This window comes from Fukomys damarensis, unplaced genomic scaffold, assembly GCF_012274545.1.
Source record: "Fukomys damarensis isolate Sample0158 unplaced genomic scaffold, DMR_v1.0_HiC HiC_scaffold_6, whole genome shotgun sequence".
NCBI classification, from domain to species: Eukaryota; Metazoa; Chordata; class Mammalia; order Rodentia; family Bathyergidae; genus Fukomys; species Fukomys damarensis.
This window is the reverse complement of record NW_022900918.1, coordinates 33,834,540-33,849,586: the sequence shown is the minus strand read 5'-3', so window position 1 is coordinate 33,849,586 and position 15,047 is coordinate 33,834,540. Positions and strand designations below refer to the sequence as shown.

Sequence of the window (15,047 nt, the reverse complement as noted above, 5' to 3'; positions counted from 1 at the left end):
CCCGCTCAAGGATTTTGCATTTCTTTTTCTCCAAAGCATTGGTGCAGACAGATTTCAAGGGGCCGGAGTTCTTCTGTCAGAGAGAGCCACTCGGGCCTCCCGCAGGCCTCTTCCCCACCCTGAACCCACCCTCCCTCTGGGAGGAATTTGGGGGTGAGCTTCCCTGCCCCTCCGCAGTGCCATTTTAGGGCTCCTGTGCAGATTGTCCCCACACAGAAATGACACATCCTGCTTTCTGGATTCAGAGATGTAGCACTTTATCTAGAAAACCCTGTTAGAGCTATTCCAGGTCATTGGGAAGAAAAGTAATTACTCTTTGTAAGGAAGTTTGCCTGAACACACATTTTCTGCCCATGTCGGGACAAGAAAAAGCCTCATTTTGTTTCTGCCCATTCTCCAAGCAGTCCCTCCTTGGTAGCCTTTTGACATTTTTCCCTTTAATCTTTTGCCAAAAACTCATTGTGAATGCTTAATGCTGCTTGACTGCAAAACACTTACTGTACTTTAAAAAATGTGTTTTTCTTTATGTCAGTAGAATGTACGTTGCTTGAATACCCGGGAATTTCTTCAATAATTTAAAAAAAGAAAAACATTTCCTTAGACATAAGTTTATGATGTTTAAAGTGCATTTCCTTACAATTCCTTGTCCCTTCCTCAGCCACCCAGACAGAGAGCAAGGTTTCTGCAGACTGGTCCTTTTACCCCATCCCTAGTGTTTGTCCAAGCCATTTCCTCCCCTCCTCTCATTTCAAGAAGCCTCTTCCCCTTGTTCTTTCACACTCTGGCCAGCTTCCACCAGCCCTGTTGCTTGGGGTTCCCTTGGACAAGCTCCTCTGGATCAGCTTTACTCTCCCTCCCTCAGCAGGGTCAGGAGTCTTGACGGTCCTCAGCCTGTAGGTGTCTCCCTGGGAAGACCCATGGAGCCGGATGCTCCAGCCACTTCCTCCCCCCTCCTCCTCTTCCTCCTCCTCTCCTTTAAGACATGGTTAACCTACCAGACATTAAGATTCCTAGACTCGTAGCTTTGATACAGATAGAGCTACATATATGAATATGTAGATGTAGATGTATACCTTTGATACACGTCACATTCTGGTGCTCGTTTAGTCAGTAAAAGAACCTCACATACACAAGACCAGCACCCACTCACCTCCTCCTCTTCCTCCTCCTCTCCTTTAAGACATGGTTAACCTACCAGACATTAAGATTCCTAGACTCGTAGCTTTGATACAGATAGAGCTACATATATGAATATGTAGATGTAGATGTATACCTTTGATACACGTCACATTCTGGTGCTCGTTTAGTCAGTAAAAGAACCTCACATACACAAGACCAGCACCCACTCATAGTGGATGTTGCATCTTCACTGTGGTGATGCCTGTGGAGAGCAACTGTTGGAATACTCAGCCTGAAAGAAATCAACACAAATTTTATATCGCTTCGTTATCATTAGGAAAAGAAGAGAAAAGGTAGGAAAAGGGAAGAGAAACAAGAAACGTCACTCCCTTTTCATCTTATTTGTTAACCACTTTTGACGCAGTCTGCTTTCAGGTTCACCCACATGAGTGGTTTTGGTCTGAAGGGAAGGAGAGATGGGAGAGGCACTCGGGAGGATGACCCCTGTGTCCTTGTCCACCTCCTGACGGCTTCCAACACATCTCACCTTGTGTCCTTCGTGTTTCCAGTCACATTTTACTTATTCAGTATCATGCTTTCTGGAGGTGCCAGCGCTCCCCGATTTAACACATCCCTCGAGCTGTGGGGCGCAGTGTACTAAGTAACAGCTGCCATGGGACATGTGTGTTGCTGCGTGTGTGCAGTGTATAGCAGCACCGCCACTGTGTTCAGACCAGCCCAGGTTTCTCCTGGAACCACTTAAATGCAGTCCTAACCAAACCAATCCTTCTCCCACCTGGGAGAAGAGAACTGAGTAGAAGATAAGACCTGCCATGCAGGTTATTGCTGTAGGTGGCGGAGTCTAGTCCATTGCCTGTTTTACATGTCTAAGGAATGTTTTGAATTTTCAGGGTTTAAGCGAGCCGGGCGTGGTGGCGCACACCTGTAATCCCAGCACTCGGGAGGCTGAGGCAGGAGGATCCCTGTGAGTTTGAGACCAGCCTGGGCTACATAGTGAGTTCCAGGTCAGTCTACATAGTGAGACCCTGTCTCAAAAAAAAAAACAAAAAAGAATGTTTAAGTGTGTTTATGTAAATCTTTTTTTTCCCCCCTTTTAAGGTTGCTGGAGTTGTCGGCCGTGCAGACCTCCTCTGTGCCCTGTTCTTTTTGTTATCTTTCCTTGGCTACTGTAAAGCATTTCGAGAAAGTAAGCATTGTGTTTGCCTTCTTCGTTTTCCACCTTCTTTTGTTTTTGTCCTATTGAGCAGTGTTTGAACAGATGGAAAATTGTTATCACTTGGGGCTCAGAGGTGTAGACTCTTTGGATACATCTGTTTACTCCATTGCCTTTCTCGTAATGCAAAGTTTTAGATCAATAATGCAGAGTCCTGGATCAATAATACAGAATTCTGATGCCAGCATTCAGATGAGTCTCCTGTGGGGCTGTGAAGCTCACAGCGAAGTGGTAGCAGAGCTGATGAAGCACATGGGGTCAGTTTTGTCTGCTGCCCCTCTGTAGTTTCTCTGGGTGGATTGGAGCAGCCCTGAGAGTCTCCACTCAGCTCTTCCTCCTCCCTCCTGTACGGGGCGCACCAGGGCCCAGGCTGTGTCTGGGAACACCTGTTTCCGCGGTGGGAGGAGGAGGACACCGGTACCGAGGCCAGGCCGTACTGCTCACTCCGCTCACCCTGCCCTCCTTTGTGATTACCGCTTGGCTGCGCCCAGACAAAACCACCACTTCTTCAGACCCCCCAGAGGGTTTGGGGACAGGTGAGTGGGAGAGAGAGGAGCAGGAGTGACTGTTCTCCTGGGGCTGCAGGGTGGCTCAGCAGGAAGACGCGTCCACCCTTCCTGGGTGGGGTCTCCCCACCCCCGGTGATGGGGCCGCGCCCAGGGCTGTGGGCGGTGGCACCTGCCCGCTCTCTCAGTGAGCTCAGCGTTGCTGGTCTGTCTCCTCGCGTGGCTTTTCCGCAAGCCTGGAATCAGGAACTAAGATGGGAATGGGAAGAAGAGGGCCCATTGGTTACTACCTCACTGACCTGTTTGTCACAAGCGATGTTTGCCACCTGTTCTCAACTTGGCGTTTAAATCTGAATTTGGAGATACGCAGAATAAGAATTTATCAGCAGACATATTTTCCTAAAGAACATTAAATAATAAGACCTGTGGCTTTTCTCAAAGACAATTCTAAAGTTTTCATGAAATTCCATTTAGCGACTTTTAACATAGCTTCCAGTAAAGTGGCTCCTCACCATTCTAAACGAGTCTCGAAGGCATAAGAAGTGCGTTCTGAAGAAAGTGCTGCTCTAGATTTGACGTGGGACTGCACTAGTTAGGACATATGCTGGGCCGTCTTACTGCTTTTAAAGATTACTACATTTTGGTTTCTCTTCAGATCATGTGTCTTTCACCTTTTATTTTTAGAGACTGCTCTTGTGAAATAATTGGAGAAACTATCACAAAACTTAAAAACTCTTCAGCTGAGTGAACTGATAATTTTTATTCTTTTAATGTTATGTTCTCTCAGGACGGTGAATCCTAAAGACATTTTACACGCTTTTCCTGGAATCTTTACTATTTTTCTGTACCCCAGTTCACAAATTTGTGCATTAATATTTTATATATATATGTATGTATGTATAATACATATATATATATGTATATACCTTTTTGAATTAATTTGTATGTTATAAAATTATTTCCAAGAGCCATCCATACAAAATAGAATTTTAATAAAACCTTTGGAAACTAAGAATGCGGGTGAAGGGGATGGTTTTTCAGTTAATATTTTCATTCATGGGCACCTGGCAAAGTATTCTTCAGTAATAACAGATGTATTAACTGTAAGTAGCCACATGACCTTCCTTTTTTGGTTCAGTAATTTTCTTTTGGCATTTAGTACATGTTTTATTTAGCGTTAGAAAGAAATGATGGAACTTTTAAGGTGACATTTGTAAATGTTTTTGAAGAAGGTAACCTGGAAATATTTCATGTTCGCAGATCCATAGCAGTGACAGATGTGGCTAATGCACAAACCCTTTTAAAATTATGGACACATCTATAATCTCAGTGCTCTGGGAGGCTGAGGCAGGCGGATCACAAGTTCAAGCCCAGGGCGGGCAATTTAGCAATTCAGTAAAACCTTATCTCAAAAATAAATGTATAAAAAAAGAGCAGGGAGTATAGCTCAGTGCGAAGGCCCTGAGTTCAGTCTCAGTCCCACAAAATTAAACAAAAAGGATGTGGATAGGTGTTCTTTTGGTGGAAATTAGTTGCCTGGAGCAGTTAGAAGACAGTGGACAGGTCAGGGAACCTATGCAGAAGCCTTTCTGTTGCCCTGGATCTGCAATGCCACCACCTTCCCCAACCTGTTCTGTGAACCTGAGCCGCCTTAGGAAGAGCAGAGCCAGCCATGCAGCCCATGGTGTGGCCTCCAGGTGCTCTCTGGACCTCTGCGGTCTCTGACAGCTGACTGGCTGTGTGGAAAGGACAAAGCTGTAGCAGTTTGCTCTGCTGGTCCATCGAGGCCTCTGCCTCGACCCTGGAAGTGATTATTGGCCCTGGGTTTCTGTGTTCTTTCTGTCCCTAACTGTGTACTTGCCCGGGCGGGCTTTGCATTCCAGATCATCCCTTTGAAGCGCAGATTAAAACACCCCTTTCTCGGGCCACTGTGCAGAACACTGAGTTGGTTTTCACAGAGGTCTCTGATCCCAGTCATTGTTACTGATCAGGTTCTGCTTCCAGATGCTGCCAGAGGTGCGGAGGTGCAAAGCATCCTGGGTCCTTGAGAGAGGGCGGTAGACACGCTAAGATTCGCTTCCTTGGGGGAATCCCCTGAGTCCCCTCATGACCCACCCCTGTTATCGCAGGACCAGTAGGTGCCAGAACAGCCCCTCGCTGTGCATCTCTTCCTCACCATAGCTCCCAGCACACCCCATCTGATTACCCCGAAGCAGGAGCTGAGGAGTGTGAGGGTGCCGGTTCATCTCCACACAGGCGCCAGCCGATTTTCCACATTTCTTGTGTTCTGCACCCTGTCAAATGTGCTAAATGTAGTAGTTCTTTGTTTATAGATAGCAGCTCTTCTCACGCGCCCGTAATGTGCAGCTTCACATGTGTGGTGACTAGGAGTCTCTTTAAGAGGTGCACAGCCACATGTATGGCACAGTCCCATGACCCTAGCACTGCGGGAGGCTGCGGCAGGAGGACCCCAAGTTCAGTCTTAGCCTGACCAACCTCGACTTGTAGCTCAGGGCAAAAGCCCTGCCTTCAATCTCTAGTACTCCCTCACCCCCACTCACACACATTGCGAGTACCTTCACAGAGGAGAAGCCGTAAGAACCCTGTGTGCAAAGATGGTTCTGCTCAGGCTTTCATGAAAAGTGCTTGTGGTCTCCAATAACAAATCAAACTTTTAAGTGTGATTCTTGTGCCAGGCCCTGTGTCTGGTGTTGGGATGCAAAAACTAGAAAGACATAGTCCATGCCCTTGAGCCTACAGGTGCATGTGGTGGGTATTTGGGGGTGTGGTTTTGGGGGTGCTGGGATCAAATGTGTCTGCTGGGCCTGCGCTCTGCCACTGAGCTGTGCACCCAGCCCCTGTCCAGAAGATTTTGATGAAAAGACAGCTTCCACCTCCAGGCTTCCCAGTGAATTCTGTCCTCCCTCTGCCTTCCTCAGATGTGTTCAGCAAGCGTCACTTTCTTTTCGTAGCATTTGCAGAATGGATGGCTATGGCCTTCATACCTCTAATTTCTTTTGACATTCTCTCTATAAAATTCCCCTTGGTCCAGAAGATCAGAGTTGTCGATACCAGTGGGCATTCAGGCATCTGTATTTTTATTTGGAGTTTGAAACAGCTTAAGCATTCATCGTGTTTCTGTTTCCCCTTGCTGGTCAGTGCAGATGTGCAACGGCCAAGCAATAAGCACAAGTGTTTGTGCCCCAGCTATGACAGTTTCTGGTGCCAGTTGTCTGGGTTTCTAAGTGTCCTGCAGAGAACCAGAAGTCTTCTGTGACTGGACTTAAGTCAAGTACTTTTGGGGATGCAAATAATAACATTGTTTAATGTTTAAATCTAGTGTTTAAAGTGCCTGTTGAAAGACCTGGTCTTTGTCCTTCTCAACATATAGGGGGAAAAAATGTTTAGCATTTGTTATACATTAAACTTGAAGCTCAAGAAAAGTTTTTTTTTTATAAAGAACAGATTTAATATTATTTTGTAAGGACAAAAAATTAAGTACCCCAAAATTAATTATTTAGCAAGTTAAAAATCTCAGAGGCTGCATCTCTTTTTTGTTACCTCATTAGCTTTCTTCATAGATGCAGTGTCTGTAGCATAAAGCTGAGGACAGTTTTTCACTGCCTCTGTTTATGAGCAGGCAACTCTTTGCTAACCTCTGGAATCCTGGCATTTTCAAGAAATGAAAAACCTACTCACAATTTTTCCAGAATGATGCTTAAATATAGTGCCCCCAAGCAAGATCTTTTAAAACAAAGTCACCGTTTCAGATAAAGTTGATGGTACCCTGGCTATTCTTTCTGAATGCCCAAAATAAAAAGTGCTATTCTTACGATGAGATGTTTAGCCAATATTTATAACCTGGCATTTCTGAGTGGGGACAGGTAAACTCTGCCCAATAAGTTTGTTAGAATGGTGAAAACAATTTTGTTTTTAAATCAATACCTCAGTGGGCGGTTAGGATAAAGAGAAACATGGTAAGTCTCGTTAACGGCGTGGAGAACAGTCTCTTCCGTTCAGAACAGATTTGCTGCATACATAGAGCAATCATTGAAAGTTCTGATCTATTATCCGTAATACCAAAGACAGCATCTCAAGCCTCAGTTGTCTCAAGCCTTCCTTGCTAAGTGACTCTTATTAAAGTCCAGGCACTCGGCGTAGCTCTTGCTCTGCCATCTCATTCCCTCTAATTTTCATCCTAATTGAAGGCATCTGTTTCTCTTTGACTTCAAGTCATACAGCTTAAAAAGCACGGCAATCACAGCACTCGCATCCTATGGGACCCCGGTCCAGGGCTCGGGCCTGCTGCCGACCGGTGCTGCCAGTGGTGTTCGTGTGCGTCCTCTTCTCTCTGTCTCCTTGTCTCTCTGCTGCCTCCATTGCTCGATTTTCTCAAAACGGGCCCCCGTTGCGAGGATGGCGCGTGCAGCTCCCATTCTGCCCAGGGAAGCAGGCGCAGCGCGGTTGTTTCCAAGTTTGGAACGTGAATCTGATGCTCATTGTGTGGCTCTGGCAGCTTCAGAGTTGTGGCCACCTGTCGGGATGGCTCGGTTCCCACACGCACCACGACGTGCCAGCTTCACTCGGCAGCGATGCCAGGCCGAGGTTGGCGGAGAGGGCCAGCTTGCACAATGTGCTGCTTTTGCTGCAGGGAGAGCGTCGCCCTGGAAGGAGTGCCAAGTCTGAGGCGCATGCTTCATTAAATTGGTCACATCTGTTGGCACTTGCGGGTGTGAGCACTGACAAGTGCCTTTCTGCTGGTGCCGCTTTTTCCCGTGCTGCCTTCCCTGTGTCAGCTTTTGCTGCGTTTACCTGCAGGGATGGATTCCCTTGGATAATAGAGACATCCACAGACACAAGGAGGACACTGTCGCGGCAACGTCTGCTGCGTTCTGGATCCTAAACCGTTGGTGTTTGCAAGTGCTGTGTAATTGTGCGAGAGACGAGGGACAAGGCTGGACGTGGGCATGGTCGCCTGCCCCCAGCCCCTTCTGGGCCATTGATTAGAACTGAAATTCAGCAGTCTGGACGATCAGGCAAAACACTGTGAGCAATAGTGACACCCTGGGGTGCTCATCCAGAGTTGTGTACAAGGTAGAACCACCGCCCGCCTTGGGAATATTTTTCTGGACAAAGGTGTTGGTGGATACAGCTGCACTGGAGACAGCATCCACCTCTCACGACTTGTTTCACTGTTTTGACAGTTACTTCTGAGTTTAAGATTAATCACATTTCCCTATGCTTTTTAATGTTTGTTCGTTCATTTGTTTTGCAGTGCTAGGGATTAGACTCAGGGCTTTTGTATATCCGCAGCCCCTTGTTAATTTTTTACTTCCAAGTAGAGCCTCCCTAAGTTGGCCGGGCTGGGCTCCAACTTGAAGTCCTCCTGCCTCAGACTCCTAGAGTGCTAGGGTCACAGGTTTGCACCACTATACCTGGCTGAACTTTATATTTTTAGGAGTCTCTGGTAGAGAGTCTTCCAGTGTGATGGGTTCAAAGACAAAATTAAATATGGAAAAACGAGTGACTTTGAGCTGAATTTATTTACACTGAGAAATTATATTAACATTTTGGTATTAAATTCTAGTTATGTAAGAAATATGGCAATATAAACAGACTTCTGATAGATGCAGAAATAAAGGGAGCTATTGATTCAATAAATATAATACCCACTGTGTGCAAGGTAACCTAATCATGCCTTTCATACTCATTGAAATGTTCAAACTTGAAAAAAAAGAACGGCTAGCAGTAGTTACCAAATAAGAACAGCCACAGAAACACAAAGTCTGAATTTATCTGGGTTGTTGCATGATTCATCTTGACAAACCAGGAGTCAAAGTAAATCTCAATTCTGGAAGTTACACGGTAGAACTGTATCAGAATAGGTTATCACTAAAAGTCCACGAGGCTGGGCCATCCCAGAACTCAGAATCAGTTCCCCGGTTTAATTTTTATAAGGCCTTTGTGATTTACTCCAATACTGAAAACATTTCATAGGTTGGCTTTTGTTTCTCGTGCATACTATGCACTTGTAAAGAGGACCCTTTTGCCTTACAATATTGTTTAAAAATGTCCATGAAGATTTCTAGTTTGGATTCTGGAAAACTTGAAAAATGTGTGTGCATGCTTTGTCTTACAACTCCAGATAAAATGTTGAGTGCATAATCTAGCAGAGATTAGAGGAGGAAAGGTTGGATTAAATAGACAAACTCGTTTCATGTTTTCCAAGCTTTCAACAGTAGAGTTGGAATACGAACACAGCTATGTGCAAACCCTTTTATCTGTGAGCTGGGATTTTCCTTATTGGTCTGGAGATGCTTTTGGACAACAGAGATGTAATAGGAGCCATTCATGTAATTTAAAAATTTTTAGCAGCCACATTATAGAGAGAAATAGATGAGATGAATTCTAATAATTTATTTTGCTTGGCCCAGTATATTGAAAACTTCAACATGTAGTTGATGTAAAACAATATGAAATATTTTACATCCTTTTTTCATGCAAAGTCCTCCAAATCAGGTGTGTATGTGACATTTAAACACGTCTCAGTTGGGACTAGAAAAATGCCCGGTGCTCCTTGGCTCTGATGACGCTTGTCCTGTACGTCAGCAAGGCTGGAATGTGGTTCTCTGAATATGAAACTGCCTCTAACTTAATAACCGACCTGGACATTTCGCTTCTGATTTGAAATTGCCGCCATTTGATAATTTAGTTGTCATGGAAACTGAAGACCCTTCTTCATCCCTTCACCCCGCAGTGTGCTTCCTGGGTGTGCTTCAACCTAAGGGCAGATTAAAGAATAGGATTCTTCCGGAGAACTGCAGTGTAGATTTAAGAAGGGAGTGAGTTGGAAGTTTGAGAGGTGTGGTGAAATTAATGGGTGTGATGAGGGGAAAGACTGCCAATCAATCCTGAGGCTGTGTTTTCTGTGTATTATTTTTCGGTATTCAATTAAGCCTGAGTCAGCCATCCAAGGAGAAAGCCACTTTAAATTCTAGACAAGAGTGAACAGAAGCCCGTCAGTGATTTAAGTCGGTGTTAACAGGGTGCCTTCAAGAGCGGTCCTTCAGGCATGTGGGTGGGGGCACTGGGGATATGTTTCATGTCACAGGCCTGGGCCGAGGGGAGGGAGATTGATACAGTGTCACTGAGTCAAGGAAAATATGAGCAAATTTGATTTTTCTTGGAAGAAATGTAGAATGATCAGGGAATTTGCTTTTGAAATTAGGAACTGGGAATATCATTTTGTGGAAATTATATAATGTTTAAGTGAAAAGTACGATCGCAAACGGTGGAGGTGAAAGGGCTAAAACATGAAATGCAGTAACAGGTTGAAGTAGGTGGGAGCCGAGGAGTCCTTGGTGTCTCTCTCCATAGGAGCTGCTATGTGACGAAAGCCCTTGGTTTGACCTGGACCCGGGAAGGTACGTTTTGGGGGGAAGATAACCCTGAACAAGGCTGGCACTCTGCTGTGCGGAGAACTGGGCTTGCTTGTCTACTAATGAGTGCTAGCGAATGGCCAAACAAAATAAGAAGGTCCCTTACGCACTCAAGTTGCTTAATGTGATAGGGGCTTCTTTAATTATTGGGTTGTAAATTGTGGCCTTTTCGTATTACATACATATGTGATTGATTTCTACCAGTAAAACCCCCTTCATTGCTTAATGGAACTAAACACACCGACGTAGGATAGTTTGCAGGTGAAAGAATGTGACTTCCGGGCTCTGAGCTTCGTGAGCCAGCTGCTACGAGACCTAAACGTGGAGGGGAGGGCATGGGCTCGCGCGAGGACGAATATGGTCAGAACCTGGGCTTAAACACAGTCCGGAGCTGTTTGTCCCCATGCTGAAGTCGCTCAAGTCAAGGCCGGGTGGCCCCCTGCTGGAAGCAGCTTGGAAAGGATTAGGTTTCTTTCACCACTGATTCCGTCAGGTCCTCCTGCTGCTTTGCCCACAGCAGCTTTCAGTTGCTCCTCCACGCCAGGCGCCCGGCCAGCAGTGCAGCTGTGTGCCAGCTTACTACCGAAGGCGGCACGCTCCATCTTGAGGGGCGTCAGAGTGTTCCAGAAAGCTTGTTGAAAGGACCCAGGGGCTGGTTGCCATCCTCATAATGCCTGCTGGAGCGCTTTCCAGGGAGGCCTGGAGTCTGCATTTCTAGCCAGATCCAGGCACAGGTTCTGGGGCTTTACTCTCTGCATAGCCCTGGTTCAAGGCAGTGTTTCCTCAAAGTAATTGGTCTGAGACATGACTGGGGAGGGGGTTGCTATTGGCTCCTAATGGGTGGCAGCCAGGGATACCATGAAAAGTCCTGTGATGTACAGGGACAGCCCCGGGACCGAGAATCAGCCACTGGTGCTGGCATTGGCAAACTCCCGTCTGAGGGAGCCATAGAAAGGCAAGCGTTTCTGATGAGCTGTGAAGAGTGTTGTGGTTGGCTGTCACAAGGGCAGTTGAGAGGCTGCACCAGTCCTGACTTAATCTCGGAGGCGGTCTGACATGCAGCAGCAGGACTCTTTGCTGTTCTGACTGCCATACAGCAGGCGGATTCCACAAGGAGACTGCCTGGGAGGGCCGGGTGCAGTTTCACAGCTTAAGTGTCATCCGATAGCTTTTTAAGAGGGTAGAATTATGCCAGGGGCATTCTAGCCCAAGGGAACGAAGTAAGCTGAGCAAAGAGGGAACTGCAAGTCAGCCCATGTGCCTGGAATAGGATAGAGACCTGGAGAAACTGGGTGGTCACATTTGCAGGGCCGCTAATGAAAGCCACTCTCAGAAGGGTGACCTTTACCCTGAGGGTAGCAGCTGTGTCAGGCCCATCAGGAATTAGGCCTGCTTATGTTTTGTTGGGCGTCTGGGGGTTCTGCTGGGTACAGCTTCATCATCTTGACAGGGGTCCCAGCCCACGTGTACAGGACATGAGGCCGACAGCACCTCCTGCCCCCAGGCCAGGCCCCGATGGCTGTTGATGGGACCTGAAAGCCTCCATCCTGGGGCTTTACTGATTAATTATTCAGGGTTCGCAAGACTTTTCTATCCCTCCATCCAGGGTCTGCGTGTTGCACACACACAGAGCAATTCCATGAGAAGCAAGGTGTGCCTTTTACACTGCACAGCTCACATTGGCGTGTTTGGTGAGGGGTGACTCATGAGCTGCCCATTGACTTTTGCATCAAAGCCTCATTGGAAATTCTGTCTCCCTCTAAGCTGAGGGAGTTGCTGATTCACGTGCCATAAGGATTGATTGCATACTCCCTGAGTCCTAACACAGGATCATTCCATGTTTTAAAAATGTTTAGTTTCCATACCTGTTTTAATATATATACTCAGCTAAGAACATGTAAAGGGTACTAAAGGTTATATGATGAAAAGGAAGACTTTCTTCCTTAACCTCAGTTTTTCCTCTTAGGACATCTCAGAAACTCCTATCATCAGTTTCTTGTGTATTTTCCATGCAGATGTTTTGCCTTCATGTAATTCATATGAACACATAACACATATGGACGAATATTCTGCCATCTGAAAAGGAAAACCCTCTCAAATCTGTCCTGAAGTAGGCCTTCTTGCCCTGGTTTTATAGGTGAGCCCATGAGTGGTGCATGGAGTAAATGGCAGCACCAGGACATAGACCCAGAGTTCCAGTTCGGAGCAGAACTGACCCAAAGTACCAGGGGAGGCCAATGATTGGTCCTCCAGGGAGTTGGTACTGGGTCACTGATGTAGATAAGGGCAGAGGCCTCAGAGGAACAGCTGTGTCCCTGCTGTGAGTCCCTGCTGTGTCCCCACTCCCACTTCACCTCTGGTCCCAGAGTGTACAGCCAGACCCTGCCTCCTCCAGGGCTGGCACCTGAGTTGCTTATTTTGACTTCCTGTCGGTGCTGAGTACCATGTGGCTTGGCATCCCAGCGTGACCCATGGCTTTACTGTCCCAGGTGCTAGGGAGCTGCCAGCCCTCTATTGATGCCACACACCCTTTGGTAGAGATCGGAGCCATTGCACACAGGGAGCGCAGCAGACCCATCCCAAGCCACCTGACATTCAAGGCCCTGGGGCCAGCAGTAGTGAGGATCCTCAGAGCGTCTCACACCGCCGGCCCTGCCTCGTAGAGTAGCCGTGACTGTCAAGGTTATCCTGGATGAAGTGGGTTGCTGCAGTCTCAGGGGGAGCCCTCAGTACAGTTGGCAGGTTGGGAAGGAGGAACTGGGGCCACCAGGACTTGGGGTTGTAGCATCTTTGTAGCCAAGGCTTTGTCCCAGGGTGTGTGCTCAGGAGCCTTAAGGCAGGGCGTACATCCTATGTAGTGCTGTCCAGCCAGAAGTGCTAAAAGCCACACTCGCCTATGGAGGAGGGCTGGCTGGGGTCCTAACTGGTCTCAGGCTGTATCTGTTTAGGGTGAGAGCTTAGAATTTTGATTCCTGGTGCTAATAGAGCAGAGTGTGCTGCGTGACTTGTGCATTTATCATATCCTTTCTTGCCAGGTAACAAGGAGGGAACACATTCTTCTACCTGTTGGGTGTTGCTGAGCATCCTTCTGGGAGCAGTGGCCATGCTGTGCAAGGAGCAAGGGATCACGGTGCTGGTAAGAGCCACACACAGCCAGGCCCTCCTGTTCCTCCATCCTGACATTGTGGGCCAGCCCGGCCTCTACTTCCACACCCCTGTGCAGGACTGGGGTCAGTGAACTTCCTTGGCCAATGGCCTGTGCTATCACGATTCAGATGGGGAGCTGACTGTCGCTGTTGACCATCATTAACTCCTGGCAGGCAGTGATGGTGAGAAGTTCTTGGGGAACAGTGATAGATCTCTGCAAGGATCTTCATTTGTTCCTTTGTCTTCTGCCTCTTCCATTAGACTTGTTTCATGGGGCCAGGAACTATGCCTTCTGGGGTCTCCGAGGAGTAAACCAGTATTCACAGAGTAGATTCCCAATGAGTCTTCAGTGAATGGGAGACGCAGTCTATGAAAGAACAGGAAGTGACCTCAGATAGACGCCAGTGAGTTTAAAGAAGTACTGAGCATGTCCCATCATGCTCAGCTTCCACAGGCACACATGGACCCCTCCTACTCTGGTCTGGTCTCAACAGTGTCTGGGGTGAAATTCCAGGAAAGAGACATCGAGATCTTTTTTTCTTTCTTTCTTTCTTTCTTTCTTTCTTTTTGTTGTTGTTGTTGTTGTTGTTGTTGCTCTAGCCAACTTTTGGCTTTTCATGATTAGAGGAAACTTTAGAAATGAAGTGAAGGATATGAGCAGAGAAAAAGAAATGGAAAGCAAAACACTGGGATTTGAGTGACCGTATAGGAATAGCTTGGGAGAGAAAGAGCCGTCAAAGCTCTTTGGGGGTTGACACAAATTAAGGCAAGAATTAGCAGTTTTGTCATGCTTTATCTGTAAGATTAAGGCTAGCTAGCCAGGAAAGGGCCATGAAAGAATTACAGCGGAAAGGCACTTGGGTCTCCTGAGTTACTTCTTCATTGAGTTTACTGTGAACCAGAGTTTCTTAACTTTGGCATTATGACATTTTTGACCAAATACCTCATTCCATTCTTGTGGGATCCATTTAGCAGCATCCCTGGCCTCTGCCTCCTGGGTGCCAATAGGACTCCATGAGTCATGACAGCATGAATGCCTGCAAACCTTGCTAGGCACCCTGGGAGCCGAGTGACCCCATTGAAGCCCACTGCTCCAAAATACTCCTCTCGTAAAGGATGGTTTGAGGATCAAGAGGATTCAGGATCTCAGTCCCCACCCCAGCTCTGCTGAGTCAGAGTCCCCACTTGACCAGGTCCTCAGGCAAGTCCTGTACACATTAGTGTTTAGGTGCACTAAAGATGAAGTTAAATTTACATGAATGAAGTGTGGACATTGTGGTGCTGCCATTAAGTGGGGTGGAGGAAGGAATACAATTGACTCAGTGTTGGTAACCGCACGACTCTCACCGCTTGGTGACTGTCCCTCAGCTCCTAGTCAGGAAGACATCATGAGAAAGCAGAGGCAGCTAAACAGGGAATTCCTGCCTTCTGGAAAATGGTTTTACACCCAGGCAGAGACAGCCTTCCGTGACTCACTGTGATCACGTATCACATGAGTGAATGAAATCGGGATTCTTCGAAATGTTTAACCCGGCACTGGCCCGTGTATCAGATAATTAGTGGAGGCAGTGTTACGGGACGAGGTCAAGTAGGGATGTCATG

The 15,047-nt window shown here is 46.9% G+C and overlaps 1 protein-coding gene across 4 annotated transcripts in view; it reads left to right on the top strand.

Annotated features, from left to right (window-relative positions):
- Window positions 1-15,047, top strand: part of Tmtc4 (transmembrane O-mannosyltransferase targeting cadherins 4) — a 48,096-nt gene that overhangs the window by 12,070 nt on the left and 20,979 nt on the right. For all 4 annotated transcript variants that reach the window (XM_010604615.3, XM_033760963.1, XM_033760964.1 and 1 more), the window contains 2 exons: window positions 2,239-2,326; window positions 13,334-13,434. In XM_010604615.3, the coding sequence (XP_010602917.1) occupies window positions 2,239-2,326; window positions 13,334-13,434 (189 nt within the window). The remainder of the gene's footprint in view (window positions 1-2,238; window positions 2,327-13,333; window positions 13,435-15,047) is intronic.